Raw genomic sequence first — 12797 nt, forward strand, 5'->3', positions numbered from 1 at the left:
ACTCATTCAAGTGTGCCTGCCTTGGACAGCTGAGGGCAGAATAATGCGATACTGTACATAAAGCTGGACTCAGCTCCTTAGTACGTCACTAATATAAGTCGTTCTTCACCGAGGATAAAAAATATATGACCCTGAGGAGCTTCATATTAAATGACCCCGGGGACCGTCCCTGGTCGTAGGCGACGCCTGACCTTGAGGACTGTGTAACTAATTAGGTGTCCTCCGAGAACACTTTTTCACAGTACGGATTCTTTCAGTGCCCCGTCGGCCGTCACGCTCCAGCTAACTCGGCCCATACAAGGAAGCTGCAGAGGCTTTGAGGCTTTGAGGCTTTGAGCAGCAATCAGGAGACTTGAAACGATTTTGCAGGACATTGGAATGATAAAAAAGATGAGCGCATGTAATTTTTACGTCAAGCGCTTGATAAAAGCATGTACATATGAACAACATAACAACGAATGATCAATTAGCACTTTTGTTACCATAGTTACCAGTTCAACAAAATAATCTGTGCTCTGTTCAACCAATTAGTCGGAATGTTACGACATAAACTTCAGATTCAAAACCAATGTGGTGTTATGAGGAGAAAAAGTCATACCGTATATTGTAAAACTCCTTTTGTTGCAAGAATAAAGTTCTGTAGTGTTTAATCATGCGTGCAAGCTGCAAACGATTGGTCTTCACAGTTCATGCACGCTCATATTGCTTGCAAGGACGAGCGCGGGTGTGCTTGCGCGTGACCGCGCAACACGGAGGCTGCACGACGCGCACATCTGAGCCTTGCCGGGGTGCGCCCGCCCGCACGCGCACGTAGATTCGGAGCTGCGTCCATGATCTGCGGGAGCGGGAAGGTGCGGACAGGTAAGACGCCGATCACGCCGACACAATTAAAAAATTCCAGTGACGTCATCTAATTCTAGAACATTCATAAAACTGGAGGACATTCTAGAACATACTCGTTACTTGGTCCGTCCGGGACCCTAAATGTGTTGCGTGGGATTTTTTTATGAAACGATTTACCGTGAAAGTTAAATGACGAAAAGTATTTTATTGATTAACAAATGAAAGTGCTGCCAGGCGGTTGCTATTTGATTTATAAGTACAATCTTTTTTGTAAATAATAATAATAATAATAATAATAATAATAATAATAATAATAATAATAATAATGCACAGTTCTGCACTGTACATACCAGTGCTTTGCAAACCATTTACACCAATAAAGCACTTAGCTACCCGAGTTGCATAAACAATCCGTTCCAAATATTAAATGCAAATTCATTGTCCTATACTCGAAAAGTTCACACTCGAAAGACCGAGGCATGTTATATCGACTGTTTACCAGATCAAAAACCCAATTTCAGGTATAATTTTCATTTATGTCCGTTTCATATTTTGTGTCAATGCTAAGTTTTTATTTAGCAATCAAATAGAGTGTAAACATGTCACATGTTGCCCCACCATTGGCTAAGTTTTCTCATATATGGAGCTGTATGTCAACATGGATTCTACAACCACTAAAACTGAACGAAGAAAGGTTCCCATAAAATGCTGAATGTATTATTCTGCCTCCTGGTGGCCACAAGTTCTTTACATTTTATTTTATATGCACATGCGCCATATTTGTGTGTTGGATGACTTTATGTCATTTCCATTTGTTTCAATGAGGAAAGGTGATTTGCGATATAGTTCTCGTGGTCATGGAACAAGCAAACACTCACTAATGGTGGTTTGTGTCATTCCGAGGAACGTTCCCACTGGCATCATTGCGTTCCTCGTTCTTTTTGTCTTTCAGATGGAAAACGGTGGAGGCACAAGGCCTCACAGAACTGGCTCGGGAACTGGAAGGTCAGCAAAATGCGCTGACGAAACAAACAGAGCGCAAGCTTGTCAGTCAGAATACAATTGAAGACGTTAAAAAAAGTGTACAGAATCACATTGAATCAAGTTTTACAAGATTTTCAACAACATTCACAACCTTTTGAAAACACTCGCAATTGTTTGCTGCTCAGTGGGCCTGACTTTAGGAAAAAGACTATTATGACAATAAAATGATAACTTAAGAGAAAAAAACTGGAAGGTAAAACAGATGCCATGTCTCTAAAATGAAGGTAAATTTTACAAAAAAACAAAAATTTCTAAATTATCATAGTTTAGTAAGTAAAACAAAGAAGCCAAAATGGCAGGCTACATCTGTGAAAAGATGAGAGAAGAAAAGTTAATTACTGTCATCAATATGAATTGAAAACGTGGATTATTTCATATACAGTAGGAGAGCGTGAAGCACAGTTTCCACAGCGATGCGGCTGCAGAGGCGCTCGCTTCAATTGCAGTTGTAAAATATTCAGCGCGAGCGATCACGTGTCCGCTGACAATGGCTGCACTTTCCATCGTGTAGCGTGTCACTGTGAACACACACTAAAAACAGCAGACAGCTAAATGCTAATGTCTGCTTTTGTGATGTCGTAAAAAAAAAAACAGAATAAAAGACGCACTCAAATAGCAGCGGCATGTGTCTACACAGTTTCATACAATCTCATTTTTGCTGCCAAGGCTTGATGGGCGACCATTTTGTTTGTGTCAGGTGATGCTGTGGTTGATGGCGGCGTTACTAGCCCTGGCGGAGGATGTATTCTCCAAGGAGGACAGACCAGAGAACCAGCTGGACTCACACCGGCGTGTCTTCAGGCGACCCCCCAGGAGGCCTGATGCACTGGAGACACACGACCTAGCTGACCCCTTCTGGCCGGAGGCCTTTGGTAGGTTCTTCTTGGTTTATCTTTCAACTAACAGCACTTAAGGAATTTTAAGGCACCACTTCAGGAAACTTTTTGATCCATAGACGTGTTAACCTAATTTCGTGTCAACAGGCGCAATTGGTGTCATGAGCTGAGTTAAAACTTTCCAGGGGGCGCTACTGAGCGTAGCAGCTGCGGCTTCATGCTTTCATTGGCCGCTTCTTTAACCCATTCGCCCAACTCTGATGCTAAGCTAACCGCTACAATGCACTGGCACATGGGAGCTTAATATAGTCCAGCTAAAGTATCTGGACCTTCTCAAGGCCGAGCTCAGTCACCGGAGCCCGGGTAAAAATAAGTCATTCGACCATGCAGCATCCTTCGAAAAAGTCCGTCCACTCAAACACTCCATAATCCAAGTTGTCAAGATAAGAAGAGTGGAACGCTTGCTATTTATGGCAGATGGGAACCGTGCCAACCCACAAATAACAAAGATCTGCAAGTAATTGAAGTTCATTATGATTACATCAATTATTTTTTTATTTCTTGCCCTCTGCAAAGGATGACAAATATTACTGCAACATACTGACGAAAGGCCTCCATGTGTTATACCAGTATTATCAACCGGTGGTCCGCGGTCCTCTAGTGGTCCGTGGCGGTATTGCAGATGGCCCGCGAATTGGAAATGGAAAATAATTGTAACATATTTAAAAATTAAATTGATATATTATTTAGACCTGATTTATTGGCCAGCTAATTTTGTGAACAATCATTTTACTTCTTGGGGTGTATGCACCAAGTGTAGCAAACTTGAACAGGTTACCCCTTCCCCAAGCAAAGTTACAGGGGGTACAAATTCTAACAGCAACCCTATTACACTAAGTTAACCCGTGAGAATAGGTACACCCTCCCATTCCTAGCCATCAACCTTTTCAAAGGTGATTCCTTGACTGCCTAATGACTTCTTCACGTGTCTCAGTCGTAGAGTGACAGTCCAAACTTGTAGATGCTGGGTTCAAGCTTCAAGTCCTGTGATCATGTAAAAGTGTCCTTGAGCAAGGCATCTTGATTTTATATTTTGCTCCTAGTAGGGCCTGGCAGCGCCATTCATGGCAGCATCAATTTACTTTTTGTGTCTTCTTGGGTTGTTTTCACCGTGTAGCATATTTGAACAGGTTCCCACCTCCCCGAGCAAAGTTACGAGGGGTGTGGCTTGGTTATAGAATGATAGACTTCAACCTTGGGTTCAATCCTCAAGTCAATTTAGACTTGGTTTATTCTCCAGCTAATTTTGTGAATCATTTACCCATTCAAAATATGTCAAATGTAGCTGAGATTCCCAAATTAGACATACAGATGCAAATAAATAGCCTGTAAAGGTCTATCCTCCTTCGGTGCAAAATAAAATAATATTACGCCAAAGCAGTGGTCCCCGAGTTGTTTCTCGGTTATAATGGTGGTCCCTTGGACAAAACCAGTTGAAAACCCCTTTATTATACTGCCCCCTGTTGGCCTCATTGATCGTATTAGACAAAAAAATCAATCAACGTGGCTTGACGAGCACTGAAATGATTTTAAACGCTTAACATCTCTCGTGTATATACTGTCAGCTCGCTGAGCGTGACGTGTAACAAGAAAATATTTCTGTGTAATTATGACATTACGTGCGTGCTGTGCGTGTCTGAACGTGGCTGCATGCGCCATCCAGTTGTCGAGGACTTGCTCCCCGGAGAACATTTCCACAAATGTGGGCCTGCAGCCGACTGATTACAGTACGAGTGTTCCTGCCGTAAACTTGGAGGCATGAACTGACAAGCAATGCCGTGTGGCTCCACGAGAAAATGAGGCCGAGACAAGCTAACTCATCTACTTTGCATCATTTTAGCATCGCAGCTTGAGTGCTCGGTAATGTGTACCTAATTTTTTGGCTTGTGTCACTGCCATTAGAAGCGGCGACTGACCATTTTGAAATGACATAGCCAAAGTGCGTGTTGTGTGTTTCTAGAAGCATGGACGCTGCTCCAGAACGTGGACGCCGCTCAGCGCCGTTGGAGGCGCTCACCTCGCAACGGCCAACCACCGACATCACGCAGCAAGCCCAAGAGGCCCGACGTGTCGTGCCGCGTGGAGAAGCGTCGGACGCGTGTTCGCGAGCTGGGCCTGGGCTACGACTCAGACGAGATCATCCTGTTCAAGTACTGCGTGGGTTCGTGCCGCGCCGCCCACAGGAACTACGACCTGGCGCTTGGGGCCCTGGTGGCACAAGGAGGCGTCTCGGCCCGCAAGCTCAGCGGCCGGCCGTGCTGCCGGCCCACCCGCTACGAGACTGTGTCCTTCATGGACGCTCGTGCTATGTGGCAGACTATCCGGTGGCTTTCGGCCGCCGACTGCAGCTGCGTGGGCTGAGCCGTCGCTTTGACAATGTCGTGATGTCGTCGTGGAGACTGTAGGCGGCTTGGCGGCTTGCTCAAGATGGGCAACTGGGGGTCCAACTCGGAAACTTCTTGAGGGGCAGCGCCGAGGTTTCCTCCAAAGAGAGTTTTAACCCCGGAACTTGGAACTCATAAGAAGACCCTGGTAACCGGCGAGTACTTTGGAAAGATCTAGGTCAGAGAGAGTAGTACCTCAAACTTCCTGTAACTGATTACCAACTGGTCATTTGCTTTTTTTGACATCACTGCTAGATGCTTCTGAACTGCAATTGACAGCCAGACCTTTTCAAAGCAGCCAACCCCACATTGCCAGCCCTTTCATTCATTTTTGACTGTTTTTTCAAGATCCACACAATCTTGTGTTCCATGACTATAAACACAGTCTACCAAAAGAAAGAAGAAACCCCCTTCTTTCACATTCTTTTGAAATCAGCAGCAGAACACATGAAAGATTGACAAACTTCAACCGTTCAACCAGAACTTCAACCAGAAACTGGAGAAAACAAACTTTGATGTATCAGTGACTTTGATGCTATTTGACACATCTAAGATGTTTTGTGCTGCCATAATTTTTTGCTCCTACAGCATGCATGAGTACTCCCAAACTGGGCTAATTTCAGATCTGAAGTGGTGCATTGCTGTCATCTACTGGTGCTTGTGCATCAGTGAAGTTACTTCCAAGCTTGAAATTCACAGCATCTAGCACTCCTGTTGAAAAACGTACGTATATGCAAATTACGTACAGTAGAACCTCTGACGCCGATCATAATTTGTTCCAGAAAACTGGTCGGACACTGATTTGGTCGGAGTCTGATTCAATTTTTCCCATAAGAAATAATGGAAAACTGATTATTCCGTTATGACATAACAACAATGGACCCTTTTGCGTAATAATTAGTGATATTTGTGATGTCTAATACACATACACTCATTAGTAAAATGGTTGTGGACCGCTGTTGTACGACACCGCTTTACTGGGCGGAGGGATATGTGAACGCACACACGGTCACTAGAGAGAAGAGTGGTGTGTTGATCGCATGTCCGTCCGCCAGGCAAATAGTGGTGTACAATTGACACGAACAAAAGACAGAACGACATCAAGACATACATCACTGGGGAAAGGAAGCTTCCGAACGTTGCTTAGGGGAAGCGGAGGCACCAACCCTAACCTGGCTCGGTGAACTGTTCGGAGGCCGGTGTTTTGTTCAGTTTGGGGGGGGTTCAAAAGTTTTGAATTTTTGGTTTGAACTCTGATTTGTTCGAACCTGTCGACGTTAAATGTCAGAGGTTCTACCGTATATATAATGTACATAAGGTACAGTAAACAGAACCGCAGTTTTCTAATTTCAAAGGTGACAGTAGAGCCAGAAGTGTGTGTCCCAACACTTGTTTACGTAGAGCAACTTTTGCTTGATCAGCTTGCCGTCACAGAGTCAAAAAGCATTTTTCAGACTTGTTCCCTGCTTTTCCTGACAGCGGTAAAATGTTGCCGCCAAGGTCAAGGCAAACATGCCATTGACATGTCCACACACCCACACACGCACACTGCATCCCCCCGCGCACGCAAACGCACATTCACTAAGACGGGCACGCCCCAGTAGCCTCGTTTACACGCCGACATGGTGTTGTGGGATGCCAGGACAAATATAGACGTGAGCCAAGCGTTCTTCAAAGTGACGGCTTTTCAACACGCCGTTTAATTTTGGATGCGCTGAGACGCGAGACCATTAACAAGCATCATCTTCACAAACCAACCACGCCGCCGCCCACGTTCGCTTTACCACATCCGGAAATTACGCTACAAGATTTACAAATAGGCTATAACAGGTGTACGCCAAAATAAAAGTTAAATTCCTTGGTTACACGGTTGATTTTGTTAAAATAATCGCTCGCAACATCTTAAGTATTTCTTTATTTAGGGAAGTGCAAAAAAAATCTTGAAATGACAACAGACTCTCCAGGTTTCTGTTGAAAAACAAGTTAAAATAATACACATATTTGATAATAGTAAGTGATTTACCACGGAAGTGGAAAGAATAAAAGAATTACGCAATGTATTTCTTTGCTTCGACTTTCTGGTTTACTAAACACGTCAGACCCCGGACGTACCATTTTGATTTTGGCAAGAGGGTGGTGGGGTTTATGGGATGAACCATATGAGATTAATATTAATCTCATCGCCACTGATGTGGCGAAAACTGATTCGCCGGCATCTTTGTCTCAATTAAAGTAAATCATATTAGTTGAGTGAGTAAACGTTAGCGTAATTGTTATTTTTATGTGAGTAATTAAAATAGCGTGTTTTTTCAGCTTTGCGCTTGCCGTAGTTGTTTAGCGCGCAGTTTGAGGAGGAATCGAGCGCTCACCACTGTCGTCGGTTTTTGTGTAGTAGTCGCCGATGTACATGTAGTTTAATATTCTTTTATAAGTCAAGTCACACTTTGATTTTGAGAGCCAAACATCTCATTGGAAGCTCGTCGATGCGCTGGCAAGGATGTTAGCAGGCTAATTTTGGGCCGAAACGCGACGACAACAGAGTGAACATGGTCAGAAATAAAATGGAGCTTGTTTCATTGCCATTAAAAGTCTCCTGTAAGTTGACATATTTTGTTTTGCATCTTTTGTCTTGTCACCACCCAGAGGAGGAGTTGGGCTCCCAGTCAGGTCGCCAAACGAAAGCAAGCCGACGCTGAGGATGACCAAGAGTGGACGTGTGCGACGGTCAGTTAATTTGTTGAATTACCAGCTAAGAGTGAATATATTTAAGTTTTTCTAAAATGGCAACATTACTCATCAAACATCCACCTTAATGAAATCCTGCAAGTATTTATAATTACACATAGTTGCCACAAGTTAGCAGCACAATACTACGTTTATGTAAATGAAGCTCCTCAATCCACTTCAACACAGTTCCTTGGCACGACAATGCCGCTGTAGTTTGTTTGGTTTCATATTTATTCGTGTTGCTTTTAATGTTGGGTGATTGTGCTGAGTGATTGACAGGTGTACTGTGCTGCTGTCCACAGAAGAAAAAAAAAGCTACAGGGAGCCAAGCGATGCAACCAAGTCCCGTGTCTCTGTTCAGGAGGCCCCTGACGCAGCTCACCGTTGGCGCCGCATGCGCAGACAGCAACAAACACGTAAGCACGTGTGAAGGTGTGGCACTTGCTTGAGTCTAACTGTCTCATCATCTGATGGAAATCGTGTATCTGCAGGAGGAGTTTATTCGTCGGATCCTCTCCAAGCCATTTAAAGTTCCCATCCCAAATTACACAGGTGAGATTTTGACCAACACAAGTTTTTAAGGGGGCAAGGGTAATGTCCAGTTCGGTATGAAGGGTTACAATTGTGTAGTTGTGGATCTGACTCTGTATTATTAGCTTTAGCTGTTAGCATGACGCTACTGGTGGTCCTCAGACAGAGCTTGAATCAAGAACATAACCTGAAGCTTTTGAATTGTTTTCCCCTCGTAACAGGCCCGCTGGGCATCCGGACGCTGGGCCTGAAGCGAGCCGGAGTGAGGCGGGCGCTTCACGACCCTTTTGCGGACGATGCCCTGGTTCTGTTTGAGCCCGAGACGCTGAGTGCCCACGAGCTGCTCAAAATAGACAAGTAGGAGCACTCTGACAGTTACACGGCCAACATGAATCCACATGCTATCTGGTTCACTTTGTCACTCTTTTTTTTTTTTTTGTCTTGTCTTGTGCAGGGACAAAAGTCCTGTCCATGTGGTTGTGGACCCTGTCTTAGGGAAGGTGCTCAGACCTCACCAAAGAGAGGTAAGCTCCACGTAATACATAAACGGCGCTTGAATGTTACTCTGTCTGTTTCGTGAAAAAGAATGTTTCAGTGTTTAATCAGTAAAACTGACCAATAATTATTCTTAAAAGGGCCAATATGAAATAGGCCCAGGGCCCTAATGTCAGTAACCGAATTGTAGGGCGTCAAGTTCCTGTGGGACTGCGTTACGGGGCGTCGCATCCCCGGCTCGTTCGGCTGCATCATGGCCGACGAGATGGGCCTGGGCAAGACCCTGCAGTGCATCGCGCTGGTGTGGACGCTGCTGCGCCAGAGCGCCGACGCCAAGCCTGAGATCGACAAGGCCATTGTGGTGTCGCCCTCCAGTCTGGTGCGCAACTGGTACAACGAGGTGTCCAAGTGGCTGGGAGCACGCGTTGCGCCCCTGGCCATCGACGGAGGCTCCAAGGACAACATTGACCGACAGCTCGGTGAGCAATCGGCTGCTGTGGCATGGCTCGACCGCGTACGTCGTGCGACGTTACTGCACGTCGGTCGTCTTTCCTAGTGAACTTCATCTCGCAGCGTGGGCTTCGTGCACCAACGCCGATTCTCATCATCTCCTATGAGACCTTCCGGCTGCATGCTGAGGTTCTGCACAAAGGCCAAGTGGGACTTATCATCTGCGATGAGGTATTTGCAGGCCGCTTGACTCGCCACGCTGACCTATGCGGCGCAGTCAGCGGTGCAGCACACACAGTCTCACTCGCACGCAGGGCCACCGGCTCAAGAACTCCGACAACCAGACGTACCAAGCCCTGAACGCCATGCGTGCCCAGAGGAGGGTGCTGATATCGGGCACACCCATCCAGAACGACCTGCTGGAGTACTTCAGCCTGGTGCACTTTGTCAACGCCGGCATCTTGGGTTAGCGCTCGCGTGCATGGCTGGGCCAGACAGAGTTTTGAGCAGCTGTTGTAATGCTATTCAAAATGTTTTCCGTCACATCAGGTACCGCTCAGGAGTTTAAGAAGCGATTCGAGCTGCCCATCCTGAAGGGTCGTGACGCCGACGCCAGCGATAAAGAACGACAGGAGGGAGAGGACAAACTCAAGGAGCTCATTGCCATCGTCAACAGGTCTTTTTTCCCCCCCCTCTCTCCGCTTTGGGGTGAAAGTGGCCTTGAGTGCTGTGGTTTTTTCAGGTGTTTAATCAGGAGAACCTCCGACATCCTGTCCAAATATTTGCCTGTGAAGATCGAGCAGGTGGTCTGCTGCAAGTAGGTGTAATTTGCCCCACTAATTTTACAATTTGGTACTTTTCTGGCTCAAACTTCTGAGACCTTTCTTGACTTGAGCTGCTAATGGTGCAAATGCGTTGTCTCGCAACAGGCTAACGCCGCTGCAGACGGCGCTCTACAAACACTTTCTGACGCAGGCCAAGCCCATGGAGGCACTGCAGACGGGCAAGATTAATGTCTCCTCCTTGTCGTCCATCACCTCGCTCAAGAAACTGTGCAATCGTAAGATTTCCTTGACACTCGTAGCACCGTTTTTTTTTTTTTTGCTTTGGTCTCAATATTCATTCGAGTCTTATCTCAAAGCAGCACTGTATTTGGCTATGAGACCTTCAAATGTGGCTCTTCCCTCTCATGTCCACTCTTGTCAGACCCAGCTCTCATCCATGACAAGTGTTTACAGGGAGAGGAAGGTTTCCAAGGCACTCTGGATCTTTTCCCAGGCGGCTACTCCGTTAAAAGTGTGGAGCCGCAGTTGTCAGGTAAGACGATGCCGGCGCGAACGTCGGCACAAGTGATGCCGTGTACTTGCTGTCATTCCAGGCAAAATGTTGGTCCTGGACTTGATCCTGGCCATGACAAGGACCACCACCAGCGACAAAGTAGTGTTGGTCTCCAACTACACGCAAACATTGGACATCTTTGAGAGGCTGTGCCACTCCAGAAGGTATCCCTACGTACGACTGGATGGCACCATGTCAATCAAGAAGAGGGCCAAGGTTGTGGAGAGATTCAACAGTCCTGACGTAAGTTGAAAATCCTTGAAGATGCTTCTCACCATTTTCATGGTTTCAATTCAACCGCTTCTTGTTTCAGAACCCAGAGTTCATCTTCATGCTGAGCAGCAAGGCGGGCGGCTGCGGTCTGAACCTGATCGGCGCCAACCGCCTGGTGATGTTTGATCCCGACTGGAACCCGGCCAACGACGAGCAAGCCATGGCGCGGGTGTGGAGGGATGGCCAGAAGAAGACGTGCTACATCTACAGGCTGCTGTCGGTGAGTCGACGGGCGAGCGACGGACATCTTGAGTTCCGATGTTTTTTACGTGATCCTGCCCCATGCGTCCGCAGACGGGAACCATCGAGGAGAAAATCCTGCAGCGGCAGGCGCACAAGAAGGCACTGAGCAGCTGCGTGGTGGACGAAGAACAGGACGTGGAGCGACACTTTTCGCTCGGGGAACTCCGCGAGCTCTTTGCGCTCAACGGAGAGACGGCCAGTGACACGCACGACAAGTATGAATTTGCTTTTCTGCCTTATAGGCCGGCATGCGATCACGTTTTCGAGCTTTTGCAGTTAGACATCTGCCAAGACCAAGACATCTGCCAAGACCAACACAGTTTAGATGTTTTCTGTTTCAAATCAAAGGAAATCATGTCACCTTACTCACTTCAGACTTGCTCATGCAGTTCTCCAAAGAAGCGAAGCGAGCTTGCTTGAATTTTCTTTGTCACTCTCACTTAACTGTAAAACTGAAATGAGGAAAAAAAGTTATATTGTTTGGTATATTTTACCACCAAAATATTCAAAACAACCATCAATTAAACATCTGTAGCTTACTGCTAACATACTGTGAATACATGTATGAATACAGGGTAATTGTAAGCCTCCACCAAACATCAGTTACCTGTCAAACAAATGGCAAACGGCATTAGACGCGTGACTTGAAGCCACTTCGCAGGTTCCGCTGTCGGCGCTGCGTCAATGGTATCCAAGTGCGGCTGCCTGCGCCAGAGTTGGACTGCACCAGCGACCTGTCCCAGTGGCACCACTGCTGGGACAAGAAGGGCCTAAGGGACCAAGTGCTGAAGGCTTGCTGGGACGCCGCCACCATCTCCTTCGTCTTCCACCAGCGCTCCCATGAGGACCAAAGGGGTGTTGTTTGACTTGGATTTATTTCTGCTTGTACATTTTTTTGTCAGTGTTATTTTTTTATCCCCAAATAAAAGCCCATTTTTTTATTATCACGTACATTAATCAGCAGTGCTTCACAAACTTGAACTTGTGCCGGTACCATTACAGTAATACCTGTACTTAATTATTTAATTACACTGGTCAACTTTTTTTTTTTTCCTTTTTTGAAATCGGCATCAAAAGGCATAAATTTATCTCAATTCAAATGTGGAGACCGGTGTCGGTGAATTTTCAGAACACGCCCCTGACCTCTGGGAATTACGGGTGCTCTTGGCTAAATGAAAACATTAGCAACAACCATTTCACTCATCCGTTTCTTAATTGCAATTGACAACTGCTTTGCCACAACGTATTGTCACCACCATGGCCACATAAGGACAGTATATTAGACATACGGATTTAAATGATTTACATTTACCGTCAGACGCAGGATTACATTGCTCCGTAGTTGGAAGATAAAGATTATATGCCTGTTATGTTCTTTACATGTTCTGTGCCACTATTTGTGTTCAAATATCCAGTGTGTGGATTGTTCTAAAACTGCAACTATCAACGTTAACCGTTAGCACATACTGATATTTGCCATTATGTTAGCATCAAGATAAACTTGCAGTTGTGAGGCAGTTTACGTATTTGTCTTTAATAAACTTAATAAACTTCAGTCGGGAGTGGCAATAAA

The 12797-nt window shown here is 45.8% G+C and overlaps 2 protein-coding genes across 2 annotated transcripts; both read left to right on the forward strand.

The window, feature by feature from the left end:
• The first annotated feature begins 1798 nt into the window (after window positions 1–1798).
• Window positions 1799–7255, forward strand: artn (artemin). The gene is made up of 3 exons (XM_088394041.1): window positions 1799–1848; window positions 2585–2759; window positions 4744–7255. Exons 2-3 carry the CDS (start codon window positions 2588–2590, stop codon window positions 5142–5144), a joined length of 573 nt encoding a protein of 190 aa, XP_088250167.1. The 5' UTR covers window positions 1799–1848; window positions 2585–2587; the 3' UTR covers window positions 5145–7255.
• A 226-nt stretch (window positions 7256–7481) lies between these two features.
• Window positions 7482–12175, forward strand: rad54l (RAD54 like). Its single transcript, XM_088394040.1, has 17 exons — window positions 7482–7716; window positions 7811–7891; window positions 8197–8310; window positions 8386–8446; window positions 8647–8782; window positions 8880–8949; window positions 9111–9399; window positions 9477–9601; window positions 9685–9835; window positions 9920–10046; window positions 10113–10187; window positions 10300–10430; window positions 10577–10687; window positions 10749–10951; window positions 11022–11201; window positions 11276–11439; window positions 11886–12175. Exons 1-17 carry the CDS (start codon window positions 7714–7716, stop codon window positions 12088–12090), a joined length of 2226 nt encoding a protein of 741 aa, XP_088250166.1. The 5' UTR covers window positions 7482–7713; the 3' UTR covers window positions 12091–12175.
• The last annotated feature ends 622 nt before the right edge of the window (window positions 12176–12797 follow it).

Source organism: Syngnathus floridae, chromosome 13, assembly GCF_059516105.1.
Source record: "Syngnathus floridae isolate MCC-2025c chromosome 13, RoL_Sflo_1.0, whole genome shotgun sequence".
In the NCBI taxonomy this organism is placed as follows: Eukaryota; Metazoa; Chordata; class Actinopteri; order Syngnathiformes; family Syngnathidae; genus Syngnathus; species Syngnathus floridae.